We start from the raw sequence: 23016 nt of genomic DNA, 5'->3' as shown, positions 1-23016 counted from the left end.
TCTGGCTTCATTGAAGACTCTGCTGGTGCAAGGAATACAGCGGCAGAGTGAGAATAAAGTTTTTTTTTTATTTTTATTGTGGCCAAGTCCTGCATAAGGACCTATGGGGGCTTTAGTATCCCAAATTGCCCTGACTGATTCCCTTTAAGCCACTGGTCAAGAATTGCAAGAATTGCTAAATGATGGCACGAAAACAACATTGACTAAGTGACTAAATTTGGCAATTCAATAAAGATTATGGAAGTCCGAAAAGGATGATGTAGATCATTTTCTGCCAATTATTGGTGCCACATAAATACACATTACAGATGCCAACTAATGTCAGATATCTGTCAAAGGTTTGACTTGCTCTGTTGTTTCTTCTTAGTCATCTGGTGCTGTAGTAAAAAGTATCTTTTGCCAAATATCAGCAATCTCCCATCGATGAATCCCCAGGTTAGGATACAGATCGCAGCCGAAATTAATCGGTGAATGACAACTGTGGAAAACAAGTTTAGAAAATAGTTGGGACAACACAGTTGCTCAGTGGTTAGCACTGCAGCCTTGCAGCACTGGAGTCCTGGGTTCAAATCCTGCCAGGAACATCATCTGCAAGGAGTTTGTATGTTCTCCCCGTGTTTGCATGCATTACCTCTCATTCTACAAAGACATACTGATAGGCAGAACAATGTACATTGTGATCCCTATATGGGGCTCACAATCTACATAAAAAAAAGTTTAGAAAATAGTCTAAAATCCCTAATGTATGGCCAGCTTTAAGTTCCATATTCAGGAACAGATTTCATATTTGTGTATGTGCAATTTTTCCATTTCCTCTCCTCACTTCTGTAGGATGTATTTTATTCAGTCCATTGCCTGTAACATTCTGTACAGTAAAACATTTACATCCTTGTAAACAGGAGACCTTGACATGTTCTGTTATGACTCTTTAGTCTAGACGGGTGTTTTTGCTGAGCTATTTCCTGTGACAAAAATACAGTAGTTAATGTAAGCGTTCTTAAATCTTTGGTAACTGATGTGGTGCTTTATGTTTTAAAGGGGTTTCCGGAATAAAAATATTCCAAAGATAGGTCACTAATATGGGTCTGAGACCCCTACCCCATCAATTAGCATATAGAGAATGAAGTAGGAAGCAGGCAGCTCTGTTCTCTGACAAGCAGCTGAACTGAGTCACTGCAGCTAATTTAAATGAATGGAAGTTGAACTGCAGTACCTGGTCTGACCACTAGACTGAGAATGGAGTTTTCTGTGTCCTGCTCCCTTCTCTGTATATCAGCTGCTGAGATCAACTGATGGGTGGGGACGTCGGGTGTCAGATCCCCAAGAATCTGGTATAGATGAGCTATGCTCAGTGGTTTCTGAATAAGTCCATTTTTACTCATATGCTAATGAGCTTCTAGCCAGCACAGAAAGTTCCCAGCAGCACTCATCTCTGCTATTCTCTCCTATCTGTGTGTGCAAACAGGAAGCGGAGTCAGCAGCAGCAGCAACCTCCCATAGGAAACAATAGCAAAGAGGGTGCACGATATAGTGTGCACCAGTCTAATTAGCATATGAATAAAAACTGACTTATTCAGAAACCACTGAGGCAATTTACATACTAAAGGTAGGTGTGGAATAGACTTTCTAAAGCTTATGCAAGGATGTGATTAGTTAAAAACGACTTTTCCCAATGATAGAGCCCCTTTAAGAGAGGTCATCAGTATTTTTAGCTCAGAAGACCCCTTTAATGATTACATATAGTGTATATTTCTACAATACTGTGCAAAAGTTTTAAAAAGGTGTGGAAAATTGCTGCAAAGTAAGAATGTTTTCAAGGATAGAAGTGTACAGTTAGAGTTTACATTTCTTGGTTCATCCTGAACGTCCTTCTTTAAACATCCAATTTTTTTTATTCCGCCAAAAGTGAAAACTTCAGACATGCAGATACAAAAATGCTCATTTAGGTTTAACCTCAAGCTACTGGACAAATGCGTAAAATCTGTAACATGTCCTGGCCCCTCCCGGCCCCCCAACTACCATGTGCCAGTTATAATATAGTTGCATTTAAGCACCAGGGCCCAGATGTAACTGTTACTGCTACACCGTGAATGTATTTGTGTGGTATGATACCTACACTAAGAAGAACAGGAAGATCAGGCTACCAGGAAACTCGCTGCTGCGGAATATGGATTAATGGTTAAAGGCCATAGACTCCTTTTGAAGGCAAGGTGTTCATATTCTTTCCCCTTTCCCCTACCCGTTAACATGTAATGAGGTAGGCACATTCGCTAATGCATTGTAAAATACTGACACTTCCATTACAGTCTGCATAGAGTAGGCTGTAATAGAATAAATGTCTTCAATAGGTTCCCAGCTGTCATGGTAATGGATTGCAGGCCCTGGATCTCATTCCGGAGACCAGTGATCCTCCCCAAAATAGCAGCGGGGACCATAATGCCTGCCGCTCCTGAGTGGTCTCCATATTTAAATGCCCCAAATCCACTGTAATAGTACAGGTGTACACAAAATAAAATAACCAAACCAGTTAGGTATCCCCATGTGCATAAGTCTGCACTATCCAAAAATAGCGATATTTTTCTCGTACGGCGAATGCTGTGAATATATATATATATATATATATATATATATATATATATATATATACTGTATATATATATGGCAATATACAAATTCATGTATTTTGGCATCCTTGCTTTCCCCCAAAAAATAGAAATAAAAAGTAACGAAAGTCTTACATACCAAAAATAGATTGCAATAAAATGCCATAGTATGGTGACCTCATAAAAAATCTATTATTTTTGAAAAATTAAGTTTTATGCGTAAAAGCAGTAAAACATAATAAAACCGATTATAAATATGGAATCTCTGTAATTGTAAAGTTGCATTTCATTTTGAAAACTGAGTGAACACTGTGAAATGCAAAAAAAAAAAGTTTAAAATTCTAGGATTTTGTCTCATGGACACCATAAAAATGCTACTAAAATCAAAGTATTACACGTACCTCAAAATGGTGCGAAATAGAGGTACAACTCATCGTGCAAAGATTAAGCCCTCGCATAGCTATGTTGACAGAAAAGTAAAACGTTTGGAAGGTGGAGAAATAAAATATGAACAGTTACTGAACATTAACATACAAACTACCCTACATCCTTGAAGGGTTAATATGTCCTAGAGCTCGGTCCATAATAACTTGTTTTTCTGGTTCCTGTTCTGTATTATTAACACCTGATATTCTTGTGGCTTAATTCATATGAGCCCAGTTAATCAGCACATTCCTCTGATTCTCTGAATATTGTTTGAATTGATCAAGGCCAACTAGCCCGCAATGCACAGACCCTACCGTGCGATGCACAGACCCTACCGTGCGATGCACAGACCTACCGAGCAATACACAGACCTGCCATGTGATGCTGCACAGACCCTACCGTGCGATACACAGACCTACCATGTGATGCTGCACAGACCCTACCGTGCGATGCACAGACCTACCGAGCAATACACAGACCTGCCATGTGATGCTGCACAGACCCTACCGTGCGATGCACAGACCTACCGAGCAATACACAGACCTGCCATGTGATGCTGCACAGACCCTACCGTGCGATACACAGACCTACCATGTGATGCACAGACTCTACCGTGCGATGCACAGACCCTACCATGCGATGCACAGACCTACCATGTGATGCACAGACCCTACCGTGCGATGCACAGACCCTACCGTGCGATGCACAGACTCTACCGTGCGATGCACAGACCCTACCGTGCGATGCACAGACCCTACCATGTGATGCACAGACCTACCATGTGATGCACAGACCCTACCGTACAATGCACAGACCTACCATGTGATGCACAGACCCTACCGTACGATGCACAGACCTACCGTGTGATGCACAGACCCTACCGTGCGATGCACAGACCCTACCATGTGATGCACAGACCTACCATGTGATGCACAGACCCTACCGTACGATGCACAGACCCTACCATGCGATGCACAGACCCTACCATGCGATGCACAGACCTACCGAGCAATACACAGACCTGCCATGTGATGCTGCACAGACCCTACCGTGCGATACACAGACCCTACCGTGTGATGCACAGACCCTACCGTGCGATGCACAGACCCTACCGTGAGATGCACAGACCTACCGTGCAATACACAGACCTGCCATGTGATGCTGCACAGACCCTACCGTGCTATACACAGACCTACCATGTGATGCACAGACCCTACCGCGCGATGCACAGACCCTTTCATGCAATGCACAGACCTACCGTGAGATGCACAGACCCTACCATGTGATGCACAGTTAATGTCAGACAAGAAATATAGGGCAATTCTGGGTAGTATTTAACAGAACTATCCACATTGGCCAACAGGCCACTACCACATAAAAAACAACATAATTTTTTTTTAAAAAATATAAATTTATTGAAAAAATACATAGATAAGTAATATATATTTAGAAGTAATTAGTGCAACCAGCAATAGATGCAATGATAGTACATACTGTTAGGTTTCCATGAGATAATATACTTTATAAACAGTCAATGCAATGTTCCATAGCGTAGTATTTTAAAAGGGTAAGTATCATTGGCTATGTATAGGTATATATGAGCTAAATCACTAGCATTACTAACTAAGAAGCCAATGAATAAATACTTAGTATTGAAAACAAAACATTGCAGACATAAGGAAGAGTATGTGTACTACTAGGATGCGCGTATCGATGCATGATATACATACAGGTAATGTCCTAGTAGTACACATACTCTTCCATATGTCTGCAATGTTTTGTTTTCAATACTAAGTATTTATTCATTGGCTTCTTAGTTAGTAATGCTAGTGATTTAGCTCATATATACCTATACATAGCCAATGATACTTACCCTTTTAAAATACTACGCTATGGAACATTGCATTGACTGTTTATAAAGTATATTATCTCATGGAAACCTAACAGTATGTACTATCATTGCATCTATTGCTGGTTGCACTAATTACTTCTAAATATATATTACTTATCTATGTATTTTTTCAATAAATTTATATTTTTTTAAAAAAAATTATGTTGTTTTTTATGTGGTAGTGGCCTGTTGGCCAATGTGGATAGTACATGTGATGCACAGACCTACCACGTGATGCACAGACCTACCACGTGATGCACAGGCCTACCATGTGATGCACAGACCTACCACGTGATGCACAGACCTACCACGTGATGCACAGGCCTACCATGTGATGCACAGTCCCTACCGTGCAATACACAGACCTACCATGTGATGCTTTTCTTTTGATATAAATAGCAGAACAAATGTCAATCAAAAAGTCAAGATGGTTATATCATATGTCATTGAAATGACAGTAAAAGTAACCAATGCTTTTGAGCATTTTGTAGACAAGTAAAAAGTATCTTTCTAGAAGTGTTAATGAAAGTGTATACACTGTAGCAGGAACACTGGTGGGTTCATGTATGCAATGATATTATGTACCTTTACAATTCCGATCTGTAATATGGGAGTTCCTTTTACAACAGTGTGGCTTTATATTCATACAGGGGCATTCTATGTACTGTGTGCCAAAGTATGAAAAAAAAATATACCATGCACCACCTGATACCCTGTTTCCCCGAAAATAAGACGGTGTCTTATATTATTTTTTGCTCCCAAAGATGCGCCATGTCTTATTTTCAGGGGGTGTCTTATTTTTTTCAAAGAAGAATTCACATATATTGCTAAATATAAAAGTTAACATTTATTAAATACTGTACAGTATAAAAATATTTTTATAGATTTGTAGAGCAGGCGATTTTGGACACAGGGATACCTAACATGTACGGGATGAGTTTCACAGTATTTACATACTTTTATAAGTGTTCTAGGGAAATGGGTTGATTTGAATTTTTAATACTTTTATTATATATATATATATATATATATATATATATATATATATATATATACAGTCCTATGAAAAAGTTTGGGCACCCCTATGAATCTTAATCATTTTTTGTTCTAAATATTTTGGTGTTTGCAGCAGCCATTTCAGTTTGATATATCTAATAACTGATGGACACAGTAATATTTCAGGATTGAAATGAGGTTTATTGTACTAACAGAAAATGTGCAATATGCATTAAACCAAAATTTGACCGGTGCAAAAGTATGGGCACCCTTATCATTTTATTGATTTGAATACTCCTAACTACTTTTTACTGACTTACTGAAACACAAAATTGTTTTTGTAACCTCACTGAGCTTTGAACTTCATAGCCAGGTGTATCCAATCATGAGAAAAGGTATTTAAGGTGGCCAATTGCAAGTTGTTCTACTATTTGAATCTCCTCTGAAGAGTGGCATCATGGGCTACTCAAAACAACTCTCAAATGATCTGAAAACAAAGATTGTTCAACATAGTTGTTCAGCGGAAGGATACAAAAAGCTGTCTCAGAGATTTAACCTGTCAGTTTCCACTGTGAGGAAAACATAGTAAGGAAATGGAAGACCACAGGGACAGTTCTTGTTAAGCCCAGAAGTGGCAGGCCAAGAAAAATATCAGAAAGGCAGAGAAGAAGAATGGTGAGAACAGTCAAGGACAATCCACAGACCACCTCCAAAGAGCTGCAGCATCATCTTGCTGCAGATGGTGTCACTGTGCATCGGTCAACTATACAGAGCACTTTGCACAAATAGAAGCTGTATGGGAGAGTGATGAGAAAGAAGCCGTTTCTGCACGTACGCCACAAATAGAGTTGCCTGAGGTATGAAAAAGCACATTTGGACAAGGCAGCTTCATTTTGGAAACAAAAATTGAGTTGTTTGGTTATAAAAAAAAAGGCGTTATGCATGGCGTCCAAAAAGAAACAGCATTCCAAGAAAAACACTCGCTACCTACTGTAAAATTTGGTGGAGGTTCCATCATGCTTTGGGGCTGTGTGGCCAATGCCGGCACCGGGAATCTTGTTAAAGTTGAGGGTCGCATGGATTCCACTCAGTATCAGCAGATTCTTGAGAATAATGTTCAAGAATCAGTGACGAAGTTGAAGTTACGCCGGGGATGGATATTTCAGCAAGACAATGATCCAAAACACCGCTCCAAATCCTCAGGCATTCATGCAGAGGAACAATTACAATGTCCTGGAATGGCCATCCCAGTCCCCAGACCTGAATATCATTGAACATCTGTGGGATGATTTGAAGCGGGCTGTCCATACTCGGCGACCATCTAACTTAACTGAACTTGAATTGTTTGTCCAAAATACCTTTATCCAGGATCCAGGAACTGATTAAAAGCTACAGGAAGCGACTAGAGGCTGTTATCTTTGCAAAAGGAGGATCTACTAAATATTAATGTCACTTTTCTGTTGAGGTGCCCATACTTTTGCACCGGTCAAATTTTGGTTTAATGCATATTGCACATTTTCTGTTAGTACAATAAACCTCATTTCAATCCTGAAATATTACTGTGTCCATCAGTTATTAGATATATCAAACTGAAATGGCTGTTGCAAACACCAAAATATTTAGAACTAAAAATGATTAAGATTAATAGGGGTGCCCAAACTCTTTCATAGGACTGTATATATATATATATATATATATATATATATATATATATATATATATATATATATATATATTTCTTTTTTTGCATTTATTAACCCCCTGTAATACATTACAGACAGGCAACCTGCCTTCAAAAGAAATGACGATTTTTTGCAATGCAATTGCAAAGGTCTGATCACTAATGCAATGCATTGCATTAGTGATCAGACCTTTGCAATTGCATTGCATTGCAAAAAAAATCGTCATTTCTTTTGCAGGCTGCATAGAGCAGCCTGCAAAAGAAAAGCACTGCAGACAGGCCGGGGAGCCTTTACAAGGCTCCCGGCTGTCATGCCAACGTGACATCAGCTCTGGAGCATGCTCCAGGTGCCGGCGATCACCGGCGCCAGAAGGGTTAATGCCCATGGTCGGTGTGGGCACCGACCAGAGGCATTAGCGCTGGATGTCTGCTGACACCAGCAGACACCAGGCGGCTATGGTGGCCATCTGACTCCCGGGTGGCCGGCATTGTTAAACACCCGACATGATGCCGGGTGTTTAACAATGCCGACACGGTATACTTACTGATTTTCCTCCATTGAAGTCAACAGATTATTACCCATGCACATTAGGTAAATGTAAGCCTAACCTGATCCTGCCAAAATTGTCAGCAGACCATTTAGTGAGTCATATCGGCATGTTATATTTTACTCTTTGTCCCTATAGAAGATAAATTGCTGCCAAAGCATTCTAGCGGCAACTTGCCTCCCTCTCCCAATTGAGAAAATGCTTGTTCTGTCAAGCTGAGTATGCTTCTTTGTGGGGGAAACCTAGGAGATGCAGAAAATTATATAGAACTCGCACAGTACACATATCAACACCTTATAAACCCCACAAGGTTGCAAAAATATAAATGTAACACAACTAACACAACTACAGTTTGTATGTTTGTTGTATGGACATCTGAATTGCATGGATTTTTCATATAGTACCCATTTCCAATCACTGAAAGACCTACAAATGTGCCCCTGCCAATACATACTCAATAAATACCATTTATCATAGATGAATAGAAAAATCTTTATTACGAATAAATGCAGCCAACAACTCATCCAAGTAAAAACATTAAGAAGATTGGAGGGCTGACAGTCGTAGCTAGCCCCAAAATATAACAGTTACATTTAAAGGGGTTGTCCCACAAAGAAAAGTGAAAGGACCCTTCTTATGCTCCAAATTGAACCTGAACACAGCCTGGCTGAATGTGAGTGGGACTGGTGATGGCGATATCATTCACTTCAATGGGAGCCCCGTAGATAGCCAAGTGTTATACTCCAAGCTGTGTCTGACATACCCATTGAAGTGTATGGGAGTGCTGACCATCACCAGTCCTACTCACATTTAGCCTGGCTGCAGCGAAGTTGAACGTGGAGCGCAAAAACGGTCCTTTTACTTTATGTAGCGGGACAACCCCTTTAGTATACAGTTTTACAATTGATAGCATTACAAATATATAAACATTTATACGTTCAAGACCACCCTGATGTATTACTGTACAATACATCCCAGTAACAGGTTACACAACATATATAAAACATTACATAAGGTTAAGGCACACAACACAATAATGATCCATAGTATACGATAACAGCCAGACACAATACAAAGCCAGGATGTAGTACTACCAAGGGAACAATAACCACAACCTCCAGCTCCAATGTGCCTAGCACCCTGCAGCTTCCTCCATGTGAAAGGTCATTATGTAATGCTGCACGTTCTGGGGCCTGGATAGGGTGGAAAATACACTGTGCGTAGAAAGTAGATGAAAATAAGTTCTCGAACTCACTTCTTCTCACCAAGAAGCCTCAATAAGGTCGTAGAGGACATTGTAGAGAAGTACAAACCTGTACTGATGTGTATAAAGGCACTTGGAGTGAGAAAGAAATGCCATAACGTCCATGTCTGTCAGAAGCTAGAATGGAGGGGTAAAAGCAGGTATGCTGTGGATCCAGTAGGCGGCGCTGCCTCCTGTTGCACCACCTGCTGTATCCACGTCAAACCAGGAGAGTTAGGGTTGCATATATGAGAGGCATAGTTAGCCTCTACAACACCTGAAAATGCTGAGGTACTGGGTTTGTTAGATGTTTTTAGGCTAACAGACCATAGAGCTAACACTCCTGTAGCCAAGGCAGCGCCACCTACTGGATTCTAAACCTAACTCATCTGTACCTGTGTCTCTCGTGTTTGATTCCCCCCCTTCGCTACTCCATAGACTTTTATGTAAAGCTATAATTTGATACCTTTGCAGTATTAACCCCTTGAAACCATGATATATATATATATATATATATATATATATATATTTTAAATTACATTAGAATAGCCGCAGAATGTGTTTTTCTAGGCCAACATTTGTGACACTAAAGTGTGTGTGTGTGTGGGGGGGGGGGGAATGGCAATTCTGTATAGGTTTTGTTATGTTTTACTAAATTACAAAAAAGATTGGAAAAAAATAGCTTTGTATTGTTATATTCTGACACCCACAATTTCTGTTTTACATCTAAGGAGCTGTGGATAACTTTTCCAGAGCGTGAGGTTAGTATTGGCACCATAGGGTACATATGACTTTTTGATAACATGCTATTAGATTGGGTTTTTTTCTGGGCAGGAGAGGTAAGTTAAAAAAATGGTGATTTGTGCTATGTAATTTTTTTTTCCCAATTATGGCATTCAACAGATGAGATAAATACTTTTACATTGCAATAATTTGGGCATTTTGATGGATATTTATTGTTAATTGTTTTTTAATTTTTGTCTATTTTGTGTATATTTTTTCACTTTTTCATCTTCATTTTCTCTGCAGTCTTTTTTATATTAGCTTGTACTAATTATTTATACTAAGTTGGTTGAAAAGTTAGTGCCCATTCAATTCCTACTAAAGATAAGAGAATATAGCTCTAAAGATGAAGGTGCAATCTTCATTTCTGTACTGTCATTTTTAGCCTGTGGATCCCATATCCATAATATGTCTAAAAAAGTGAGCTTGCCAATGAAACACAGATGGTCTTGTGGTTATTGTTCTATTGAAGCATCTGTTCCTCTTTTACTCATGAGCATAATTTTTGTTCCCAACCATCCCAATTATATTTGTGGAAGCCATGTACACAAGTTGAATTTGTCACATGACTTCCTTTCGCATTCAGATTTGGCCCCTACATTTGTCAGTAAAATGAACTTGGCTGTTTTTGTCATAAAAAGCCATAAGATAATTTCATAGTTATTTTTATACAGTAAGTGCTCACCATAAGGAAGCAAATATACAATAGATATAGGTGTGTTGAACGTCAGTGGAGGATATCGAGTACACCTTCAGACCCTCTCCAATTGAGGTTCAACCTATCGCTCTGCCCTTCACCTCCCCAACCACTCTGTTCCCAATAACCCTAAATGACTCTCTGAAACTTTTGACTCCTCAAAGACAAAATGTATAAGATTGTTAGGAAGTTTTCCCCAGACACCATTGATCTCCCTACCCTACCACACTTCCTCCTGTTCACTCTCATCCAATGCACCAATTACAGAAGAAATCATCTCCCAGTTCCTTTCTTCTTCATCCTGCATTAGTGAGCCTTTCCCGTCCCAACGCTCTGTCCCTGGATGTCACTACTTACCTTGTAGTCCACCATGAAAGATCTGCAGAAATGCTATCAATGGCTATGTGAATGTGATTGGAATTGATTGTGAGTTATAAGTTAACCTTTGAATTTCCCCATGGTGGAACTATTAGTGTGTTACAGCAGGATGGATAATACAATAATAATACAAAAAAAACACATACAAAGCTCAGAATAGAGGATAAAAGATAGTAGGAGTCATAACAAAGAAAAAGAGAGACTTCAGGATCATTTCGTTTTCTGTGCGGAGTGATCTCTGCTTAGTCTGATGTTCATTATACAGCCTGACTGCGGTTGTGAGGAAGGATCTCCAATAGTGCTCCTTCTCACACTTAGGGTGAAGCACTGACAGTACTGCCCAGTGCTATCACAGTCTCATGCATAGGATGGGAGTTATTCTACCGCATGGAGCTCACCACGGACAGTATCCTTCTGTCACCCACCACCTGTACTGGGTCCAGGGAACTCCCCAGGACAGAGCTGGCCCTTCTAATCAGCCTGTAGAGCCTATTCCTATCCCTGGCTGGTATACTACTCCCCCCAGCAGGCCACTCCAAAGTAGATGGCTGATGCTACCACAGAGTTGAAAAAAGGCCCTAAGAAGTGGCCCCTGGACTCCAAAGGCCATCAGCCTCCTGAGCAGGTAGAGCCTGCTGTGACCCTTTCTGTGCAGAGCCTCCAGGTGATCAGCCCAGTCCAGCTTATCATTGAGGAGCATACCCAGGTCATTATGATAATGGATGAATTGTCAGATGAGTTGGACAACCAGACACATTTTAACTTGTGTGTTCTTCTGTAAGTCCAAATTCACATATGTTTATTGTACAGGCTGTATTACAGTTGCAAACACTGCCCCGGCCGCAGTTTTAATGACCCAAACTTACAGCATCCTATGTCGCTAGAGGGATCCCTTAACAATAACATACAGAGATCTATTCTAGAAAGGTTCAGAAGCCCTAGTACATTACAGGTGCTGCTCAATAGAACTCCTGCCAAATGTACATTCAACCGCTAACAGGCTGTTCTTGTTAGGAATACTCCTGCTTGGCCTATGCACACATTACAATGATGGTTTATGTTTAGTGGAAATGAAAAAGAAAATACGTTTCCTTTTTTTTATGACTTGTCTTTTCAGCAAACGCTATTTTTATGATTTGAAAGGAGCGTATCTAAATTATAGCAGACTCAAACATTTCCTTTTAATGCAGTCCTCCGTCTGTTTTGAATTGTATGACTGCAAACCTTAAACACTGGCAGTGAACACTCGTGGCAAGTGACGTCTTACAATTTATCCTATATATACACACAAAATACCAGAAATTCTTCCTCACTGTGAACAAAAAGACCTCTCCAACCCTGTGTATTATACTGGAGTGTAATACCATATTAAGTAACAATTGGAAAGTTGGGAATATAATGCAAAGCACAACAACATTCAGAACAGATATCGTCTAAACTTCCAAGAAAATATTTGGACATTCTGACTGTTATGTTAGCAATAAGTCTAGAAATGCCCCGCTGCCATCTTCAAGTTTTAACAAGTCTGTCTCCAAAATGGAAAAAACATTACAAATGTTGACTTGATTTGAGCAAGATCGTTTTCTTAGAAGTATTCTCTGATGATAACTTTATCAGATCTGATAAATTATGGTATTAAAGACGTTTTTCAAGACTGGGGATCGGTCATCAATATCAAATTGGTGGGGGTCTGATGCATGTGAATGGAAGCTGAGCTGGACTAGTGCAGTACAACCACCCCACAGTGCAGTCTGCTCCATACACTGTTCTGAGACAACTGCTTGGCAGACCCCCACTAATAGAGATGAACCTCTCATGATTCATTTTGTTTTGGATTTGGGTGGCTCGGGTCCTAGATTCATTTCGGGTTGAACAAGTTTGTTATGAGCCACAACTTAAAACATAATACAATGTCAGTATTTGGACACCCATGCAAATGAAGATACAGTATCTGCGGTTGTGATGTACGTCACGCCTTCCGCCATTAAATAGGAAACAGCATTGGCATTAGTCGCATGCAAGATGCCAAGAAGTGCAGCGACGTCAGATTTCAAGAAAGGGGTAATTGTCAGGTACCACAAAAAGGACGATCGTTAAGGGACATAGCAAGCAAACTGAATTACCCAGAATTGACAGTGGCCTATGTGATTACGAAGTGGAAGGTGAACGGTGATTGTCGGAATGTGTCCCAAGTCGGCAGACCCCTGAAACTGGGAGATAGACCGACATGTGCTGGCCAGAGAAACCGCACCCAACCGATGGCTCACATACACCAGGAGTTTCATCAGACATCCAGGAGTATTGTCGATTAATATCATTCGATCAGTATCATACCTCCATACCCAACATGATCTCAGAGCAAGGATGGTTTAGGATAGGATGTTAGCGGAGTGTGAGAAAGTATAGAATAATGTGATCAGGTCATGTGATAAGCCTGCCTAAAGAGATGTCTGGTGAGATGAAGGGCAGAGTTATAGCCTGATCATAATCTTGAAGTGAAGGAAATGTGTTTGATTTTCTCCACAGATGTTCAGCACATCCTAAGCACCGCTGAAGAAAAAATGTTTGAGTAGTGTGCTGAAGATGCCAATGTGTATGTTGGGATGTTTAGAGGGTCGGGGGTAATACTTTATCCAGGGTGTTTTTAGAGTATTGTCGTACTGCTGGGTGGCCAGATAAAGACATGAGAAAGGGGGACAGTGGTGACTATAGGGTGTCTGTCTGGAGGTGTTAATAGCACAAAAATTCATTATTACATTCACACAGTTTTTATTTTTATGTGCGGCGTAAATACATATGAAGATAAAATGAATCTTTATTTTATCAATTTCCTCTTTAAAGGGGTTCTCTATGGAATTTTACATGCCAAACTCATTTCCTGCTCTGGGTTGATTCTGACTCAGGGTCACATGATTACAGCTAGGAACTGTAGTGCGCCAATTCCTCCTTCCTCTCTCAAATTCACATCTGTGCTATGGGGCTGACAGACTAGATCATTAGAATGGTAAAGCCAGCCCAAATAGCAATGTGTCTGTTAGGATGGGTCAGGGCCTCTGCTGCACTGCGCGAAGGCGCCTGACCCAATCCCTGTCCAGCGCCGGCATCACTGCTGTTTCCGGCGCTGGGGTAGGCCAGAGGCCTCCACTTGAGTCTGCGGAGGTTCTGGTTTCTCCCTAACACCATGACCAGCACTTCCAGGTTCAGGGGGTCAGGGGCTATTTAGCCCTCTTTCTGCCTCTGGCCCGCCGCTGGTTATTCGTTCATTCACAGTATCAGTTCCCTCGTGTCAAAAGCCTCTTCTGCTCTCTGTTACTTGTCACTGCTCTTGGATTCACTGGATTGTTTGACCCGGCTTGCCTTACAGACTTCTCCTCCGTGATCCTGATTTGGTACCTTCCTGACCTCCTGTCCATGACCTTTGGCTTCCACCTGACCTCCCTTTGGATCCTGATTTGGCTACTCAATTGACCTTCTGTGTATAACCTGGCTTCCCTGACTACACTCCTACCTCTGCCTTCTGCTACCACGTGACCTCCAGTTATCGACTCAGCTTGTTTGACCACATAACTGCTTCTTGGGTATCTGCGTTACTCCCCTTGATTACCCTCCTGCATATCTGCACTCCAGTCCATCCTGCTCTCTTGGACTTCACTCTAAGGTTAGTGTCTGGGTTCCTCCGGGTCCTCTTACTTGGGGTTCCCTGGGTGTGCGTCGCTCTCTAGGCAGTTGCGGTTCTGGGCCTTAGACTTTTACCAAGTCCAACTCCACCATCAGGAGCTCTGGTGAAGAACTCCGGAGCCTGGTTCTGCTCGGGTTAGGAGAGCGTAGCACACTCAGGACTGTTTTTGCCTTAGCACCTGGGGATCCTGGTTGCCTGGAACTTACTGAGTTATTTTGTGCATGAGGTCCCTAACAGTGTAAACATAGGAGACCAGGGCGGAGGTGAAGCCATTTAGGGACTGTGTGCTAAATCTGATAAGATAATCCTTTAATAGTCCCACAGTGGGGAAATTTCAGTATGTTACAGCAGCATAGTAATACAGATACAGGATAATACACAGTAATATCTTACGGAAGTAGACACACATATGCTGAGAAGAGAAGATATACTAGGAGTCCGTAGCAGCTTAAGAAGAGAAGAAAGAAAGAAGGAAGCCTTCATAGTCATATTCATTTAGTTTTCTGTGTGGGGTGATCTTCGCTTGGTCTGATGTAGATTATACAGCTTGGTCGCGGTTGGAAGGAAGGACTTGCGATAGTGCTCCATCTCACACTTGGGGCGAAGCAGACGGTCATTTACAGTGCTGCCAAGTGCCATCAAGGTACCGTACATAGGGTGGGATTTGTTCTCCCACATGGAGGTCAGTACAGACAGTATCCTTCTGTCACCCACCACCTGTACTGGGTCCAAGGGGCTCCCCAGGACAGAGCTGGCCCTTCTGATCAGCCTGTCAAGTCTATTTCTGTCCCTGGTTGATATACTGCTCCCCCAGCAGGCCACACCGACAAAGATGGCTGAAGCAACCACAAAATTGAAAAAGGCCCTAAGATGTGGCCCCTGGACTCCAAAGGCCCTCCGTCCCCTGAGCAGATAGAGTCTGCTGTGACCCTTTATGTGCAGCGCCTCCAGGTGATCAGCCCAGTCTAGTTTATTATTGAGGAGCACATCTAGGTACTTATAGGTCCTGACTATCTCAATGCATGTCCCTTGGATCTCCACCGGGGTCGGAGCACTTCTCCGTTTACTAAAGTCCACCACCAACTCCTTGGTCTGCCCAGCATTAATCCTGAGGTGGTTCAGCTGGCACCATTCAATAAAATCCTGGTTTAAGTCTCTGCAATAGTAGGCCTTATCACTGATGGCGACGATAGGGAATACAGAGTACTTCTGTAAGTAACAGCTGGATGAGTTGTGCCTAAAGTCGGCAGTGTACAGTGTGAAGAGAAATTGGGCAAGAACAGTACCTTGTGGTGCCCCTGTACTACAGATCACAGTGTCAGACACACAGTCCCGGGCTCTCACATACTGAGGGTGGTTTGTCAGGTAGTCTAGGATCCAGTTGGACAGGTGATGGTCCACTCCAACAAGGTTCAGCTTCTCCCTCAATAGCCCTGGCTGAATGGTGTTGAACGCACTGGAGAAATCAAAAAACATTATTCTCAGAGTGTTCCCTAGTTTCTCCAGGTGAGAGAGAACACTGTGAAGAAGGTGGATTATGGCATCATCTACCCCAATGCCCGGCAAACTGGAAGGGGTCCAGAACGGAGCACACTAGATGGCGTAGGTGTGTCAGGACCAGTCTCTCTAGGACCTTCATCAGGTGGGATGTCATTGCTACAGGTCGGTAGTCATTGTAGTCAAGTGGAAACAGCCTGGAGCTTTTAGGTTTGGTGCCTAAAATACCAGAAGTGTTTGCAGACTCCCTGAAGGACCTTTTTAAATACTAATGACCTGTCCTTTGGATAATTCATCAAACTCTAACTAGAGGGCGTCTGATACGCAGGACCCCTCCCCCATATTCAGCTGCTCAAAGCTTTCACTTCACAGGTCACCATTGACATTGTTTATTTGTTACACGGCCTGTTTGCGAAAGGGCTGTGCTTGAATGGGACTGAGCTGCAAAGTACAATCTCGAAAACCACCTTTAATGCCAACACAGGGTTATGGTAAAGTAGATATAAGGGATAAAATGAGTGGAGGTAAGAATCAACAGAAAACCAAAATGGATGCACATAAGGTCTGTAAGTGAGCCATTAGATTCTTAGCTATACTGTACAGTACTATAGGGTATTTTGAACACTAGACAATTAGGAAACTAATGGTGGATTGTGGACTTTGATAGTCACTATTGATCTACACAAATATAGTCTAAGGGTGAATTCACACTGAGTAAACGCTAGCTTATTCTGAACGTAAAACACGTTCAGAATATGCGGCGTCTAAAGCAGCTCCATTCATTTCTATGGGAGCGGGGATACGAGCGCTCCCCATAGAAATGAATGGGATGCTTCTTTCACTCCGTGCAGTCCCATTGAAGTGAATGGGAAGTGCCGGCGTATACAGCAAGCTCTGCTCATGCCGGAGCGTACACGCCGGCACTCCCTATTCACTTCAATGGGACTGCACGGAGTGAAAGAAGCAGCCCATTCATTTCTATGGGGAGCGCTCGTATCCCCGCTCCCATAGAAATGAATGGAGCTGCTTTAGACGCCGCTTATTCTGAACGTGTTTTACGTTCAGAATAAGCTAGCGTTTACTCAGTGTGAATGCACCCTTAGGGTGAATTCACACTACGTAACGCCGGGCGTGTATGAGAGCCGTACACGCCGGCATTACCTCAGACTGCCGAACACTTCCCATTCACTTCAATGGGAGCGCTCGTAAACGCCGCTGTTACGAGCGCTCCCATTGAAGTGAATGGGAAGTGTTCGGCAGTCTGCCGTAATGCCGGCGTGTACGGCTCTCATACACGCCCGGCGTTACGTAGTGTGGATTCACCCTTAGATGATAAACATCCATAATTTGCTTAGGTTTGGAAGCTTTACCAACCCTGTTTAGGTCTATCAAACGTATATAGCAATTTACTAGTATACTTATTACTCTACCCAGAAGCTGTTACCCTTCAACTGTTGAGGTCAGCGTAGGAAATCACTGCATTAAATAACACACGTAGAGTCCATAATCCTCTCTAGTCTGTTCCATTATGAACAAGAGTATGTATATACTACCATGTTTGAAGATGACTTAAAACAAGCACACATCCAATATTTCACATGCTAAGCACCCAAAGGTGGCACTAAACTTTTTTTTTTTTTGCTACTAGAGAGGAGCTATTTAGTATTATTTTTCTGATGGGGCGCTGCACTAAAGACCCCATATCAGTATCATAAGGAGAAACATTAACCTTACAAAATACAGAGCAAGGCTGGTCAGCTGTGGTGACCTCTGACCAGTCCTGATCAAAAAGAAGGTGAAAAATTACTGTGTCAAGTCATTTTCCATGGTTAGTCTGTTCTCATCTTTGATCCTAATTTTTTTTCATTCATGTACAAAACAAGATCTTTTTATGGCTGGTTGGCAGCAGAAGAAGGCCTCTGCTAATGCCATTGCTAGTTTAGATAGTAAAACCAGATGTCAGGCAGATGACACTAATCTAAAAACAACAAAACAAAAAAAAGTAAAAGAAAAATTGCTTCCTGTTCCGCCAACTTGAAAACTTCTTTTCAAGAGCTGAAACTATGAATGATGGTCAGACTGTCTTCTTATAAATCTCAAAGATCACATCACTAGTAAATCATTGCTACAAAGTGTATACATCCAACATCTTAAAGTGAGTCATTACCTTAGAAGAACTTACTACAATGAAAACAAAAACTAGCAAAATAATATATTTATTATAAAGGATACGTAGAAAACAGGGTGCAGAAATCATACAACCTGGACAGTAAAAAAAAAAAAAAATCACATTTTTTTGTATGCATTCAAGTACATGTAACTCACTAATACACATATCTATATGCAAGCATTACCTGTAAGATGTTCAACAAGCACTAAAAGAACCCTAAATGTTCACACTCCCTGATAGACTACTCCAGTTTGGGCAACTTATAACTCGTGGATGAAGGATTAATAGATCTTGAGACATAACTAAACTAACAATGCCTGTGTCAGAAGGTTAAAGCAGGTAAACTGTGTTATGCGGTGTTCACACTTGCACCTCTGTTCACCCTTTGTGTTTCTGCTTAAATCCCCAGAAAGACTGCATAAGGGATGGCTTGCCGGCAGTCAGTTTAAAAACCCAAACGCAAAGCAAACCGCCGGTGTCAGTCTATAAGCGCTTTTTTTTTTTTTTTTGCACGGACACAAAGTGCTGCAAGTCCGACTTTGTGTTCATGCAAAAAAAAAAGAAGGAATGAATGGGTTTTTAAATCAGACCACCAGAAAGCCACCCCCAAGCAGTTTTTCTGGGGATTTAGGCGGAATCACAAAGGGCAGAGAGCGGCTCTAGTATGAATGGCCCCTTATACTGTAATTTTTCTTCCCATTCGCTGTTACGATCTATACCAGGCAGTGAAATGCTTTGTATATTAGGACTAAAAGGGAGTCTTTCCCCAAACCCAGCAGATCAATCCAATCGTGAAGATTGATTCAGGTAAGCCTGTGATTTGCTCTATTAATTCGGTGCCTCTGATGCCGAGAGATCACAGTTTTTGTCATTTTGCAAATTAGCTTTTTGGAGCAATCAGAACGTTGCTCCAGAAAGTAAGCGGCAACATCCTCGTTGCTCCAATGAGCATATTTACATACTGACAAGAATGGCGCTATATTAGCAAATGAAGGAAAACACTGTTAAGGTTATGGTCACCTGAATCATTCTGCAGGGCCAAATTGATATGCTGTCTTCTGGTGACAGATTCCCTTTAAGGCCAAGGCCCCACGGGCTGGAAACGTTGCGCTAAAGTGCGGTGGGAACAACCGAGGCGTGAATGCATTGTGGTTCTTCTCGCAGCGCTTTGAACAGAAAGTTCACAGCGTTTTCCTTCGCATATTTTTTGTTACAATTATATCTATGGGGAAGCTGCCGGCATTTCCATAGATATAATTGACCTGCTGTGGGCATGGGATTCGCATGAATCCCATCCACTCTGCAAGTACTGTAAAACGCAGCAATTTTCCTGCTGCATATTTAGCCCGTGGGGCCCCGGCCTAAAACCCATTTACATGAGCTGATGATTTGAAAGGAGTACTCACACAAGTTTTTGTTCACCCAATCATCGGCCATATAAAAATATCCTCTTCTAGTAAAAATTGTCATAATTGAGGTAACATTAATTAGTTTATACAAATATTATGTAGGTAGCGGCATGTTAGTATCTATACTATAGTCACAGCACCTGGATCCCCCGGGCTGTAAAGAGACATTGCTGACAGGAGGGGGATGTTTTGCAAACATCACCCCTCCTATATGTGTTAGGTACCGTACATAGCACCTGAATTCTGCTGATAATGCCAGGACTGTAACCTCAGGGAATCTCTATTTCCTCTGCTGCTGTCTCCTATTACTGACATTGCTACTGCTCCTAGAGAGATAATATAGAGAAATAACTATGAGTTGTAGGTAAACAGTATAGATAGAATGGCGCATAGGTATAGATAGAATTTATGGCGACAGTTGTGTGAATAAGGAAGTATCTAATGACATGTCTATTGATGGAGTCCACATACAACTCACAAAATGCGTAGGACTAAACTAAAATCATACTACAACTTTTAATAAGTTATTGGTACAAATAAGTCAATCGATGTTCACAACATGAATGTGGCGGTATAAGCTGCTATACCTTATTTGTACTGAAAAGTGTATTCAAGCAGGAAATTGCAGAAAAAAACATTTTTTCATTTTTACAGGAATTTTATGTTTACTGGGGCTGTATACATGGAGCAACAGCCCTGAAGCAGATCAGATTAGAGCCTAATGTAAAGTTTTTATTCATTTTTATGTTTATTACAGTATATTTTACTTGCTCGCTCCGCACTGGAATATGCTGACTTCAATATTCTGTTAGAATCCCAATTGTCGGTATATCACTGAAGCATGATCAGAGTTAGCACAGACCTGAATAAGGTGGCAGTTTCTGAAAATCCCCAATGATTACTTTTGTAGAATAAATGTCTAGTATTCTCTCAGCAGTGATGTGTGAGTTATATTGTCTGGGTGAGAAATGTCAGTTGTATTGTGGATTACAACTAGAAGCCTCCGCCAGAACACTTGCTGGGCTGCTTTGTTACAAGGACACTCCAGATTTTTCTTTAAACAATACTTTGGAGGAGATAACATGATCAGCTGATGATTAAAGATCCAGATTTTTCACAGATTAAAGCTATTTTACCCCTGAAAGCTTCGTACTCAATTACATAAAAGAATTAGATAAAACATGATTTAATTACAGAATTTTACAAAATATATTAAATAATAAGAAATTTTTTTCCATTCCTCCAGTGAAACTGAAATAAAAACTTAGCACAGTCTTGATTAAAAAAAATCTCCTAGCTTATGTGTCTCCATGGTAACAGACTACAAACCGTGTACACCGATCCTGCAGTCATCCATCTGGAAAGAAGGAGCAGACAAATGGGAGTATGACTGTTATGTAAGGCTTGTTTGTACTCTGTGAACATGAAGACATAATTTATGTATACGCACACATTTGCAAATGTGCTTAAGTTTCCATTTCAGATGTACTGATTGTAAAGGCAATACCTTTTAAGAATCACATACCTGAAGAACAGCATAACATCACACTTAGGGTATATTCACACAATTGAACCTGACGCTGATTTTGAGGTGGATTCCGCCCCCAGATTCTGCTCCCCATGGGTTTTCTACGGGAGGCAGAGATCGGAGCAGGGCGCTGAAAAAATAAGCTTCCTGCTCAATCTTGACACAGAGGCCTCAGCTCGAGCCGAGGGATGTGTAGAAGAAATGAAGAGGAGTCTGAAGCAGATGTCCGCTTTAAATATCAATTCATTTCTGCTGTGTGAATTTACCCTTATAGTGTTTAAAAAAAAAATCATTATTATATACAAGAAATGCTAAATAATATTTAATAAAAATAAACATTCATAGGAGAATATCTTGCGGTGCTGCAATCACACATTCCTCTCAATCAGATTCAGAATTTTGTGTTGAGGTCCTTTGCTGATTTTCAAGGCATTCCTTGAGTTTGTCTTCTGTCAATGTCAATCGTTGCTCCAATATTGAAACAGTCTGTAAAACAACGTATTTACTGATAAAGTAGCATTGGCAACTCCTTTCCCTTCTACAATAGTAAATTCTGCCCAAAATATAAGGTAACATAACATACAAGAAAGAGCTACACAGTCTTCAAAAAATGTTTAAGGGAAAGTGCTTGATAAAGACTTCAGCTTTCATATACCTTCTGTAACTGGATTGAGAAGATGATATATACCATCTGACTTATCTTTTAATGCTTTGCTATTTACACACTGATTTGCAGTGCAAAAGGAAGGGGGGGGGGGTCTTGCTCTGCTGCCTCCTTTGCAGACACTCTGACTCTCAGTCACCTGACACACTCTGCTCCACTCTGGCTTCAGATCCGTAGAGTGGAGTCTGTGACGTCACTAGAGGTCCAAATAGCAACAAGGAAGGCTGAAAAAACGAGACCTTTGCCTCCTTGCTGCAGTCTCCAAAGTGAATCATCAAAGCTCCAGGGCACCATCATATATACAGTTTATAACCAGTATTGATGGTCATAAACTGTATATATAATGGGTATATATGGGTCTTTTTTGCAGAGCAATGTGTATCTTCTAGAAATGCCAACCTATGAATGAAATGTAAGAGCAGAGTGTAAGTCATTTTTATGTGCATAAAATATACCTGAGTCAATATACTAAGCTGGTCCACAATATGTTCCAAAGTGTTGCTCAATGAATATTGGGAAACTGGTTTGTCATATGTGGAATGTTCTTCTTTGGGTACTCTTCTCTTTGAGGTACTGGGCTGCGGTAGAGACTCCACACTGGCACTCCTTCTGGGGTTCTCATTAAAATGATACGAATGCTGCACCTATGCATTATAAAAAAAATAAAACAAAAATAAATCATAGCATAAGTATATTGGGGTTAATATGCTGGTCTAGCTGCCAAAAATGCACAGATGAGAGAGATTCTTGGAAAGGTGGCCCCTTTTGCACACATTTCACAATCTGACAATTGTCACGTTTTTGGTATTGGGACACTTGCTGG

The 23016-nt window shown here is 41.1% G+C and overlaps 1 protein-coding gene across 1 annotated transcript in view; it reads right to left on the bottom strand.

Moving 5' to 3' along the window:
* Window positions 1–21910: 21910 nt before the first annotated feature.
* Window positions 21911–23016, bottom strand: part of POC1B (POC1 centriolar protein B) — a 52674-nt gene continuing 51568 nt past the window's right edge. The window contains exons 11-12 of the mRNA XM_075274493.1: window positions 22649–22837; window positions 21911–22015 (exon numbers count right to left, since the gene is read on the bottom strand). Coding sequence (XP_075130594.1) covers window positions 21911–22015; window positions 22649–22837 — 294 coding nt within the window. The remainder of the gene's footprint in view (window positions 22016–22648; window positions 22838–23016) is intronic.

The sequence above is a fragment of the Leptodactylus fuscus genome, chromosome 5 (genome assembly GCF_031893055.1).
Source record: "Leptodactylus fuscus isolate aLepFus1 chromosome 5, aLepFus1.hap2, whole genome shotgun sequence".
NCBI classification, from domain to species: domain Eukaryota; kingdom Metazoa; phylum Chordata; class Amphibia; order Anura; family Leptodactylidae; genus Leptodactylus; species Leptodactylus fuscus.
Note: the sequence above shows the minus strand (reverse complement) of the source record. Positions and strands in the feature narration are given on the sequence as shown.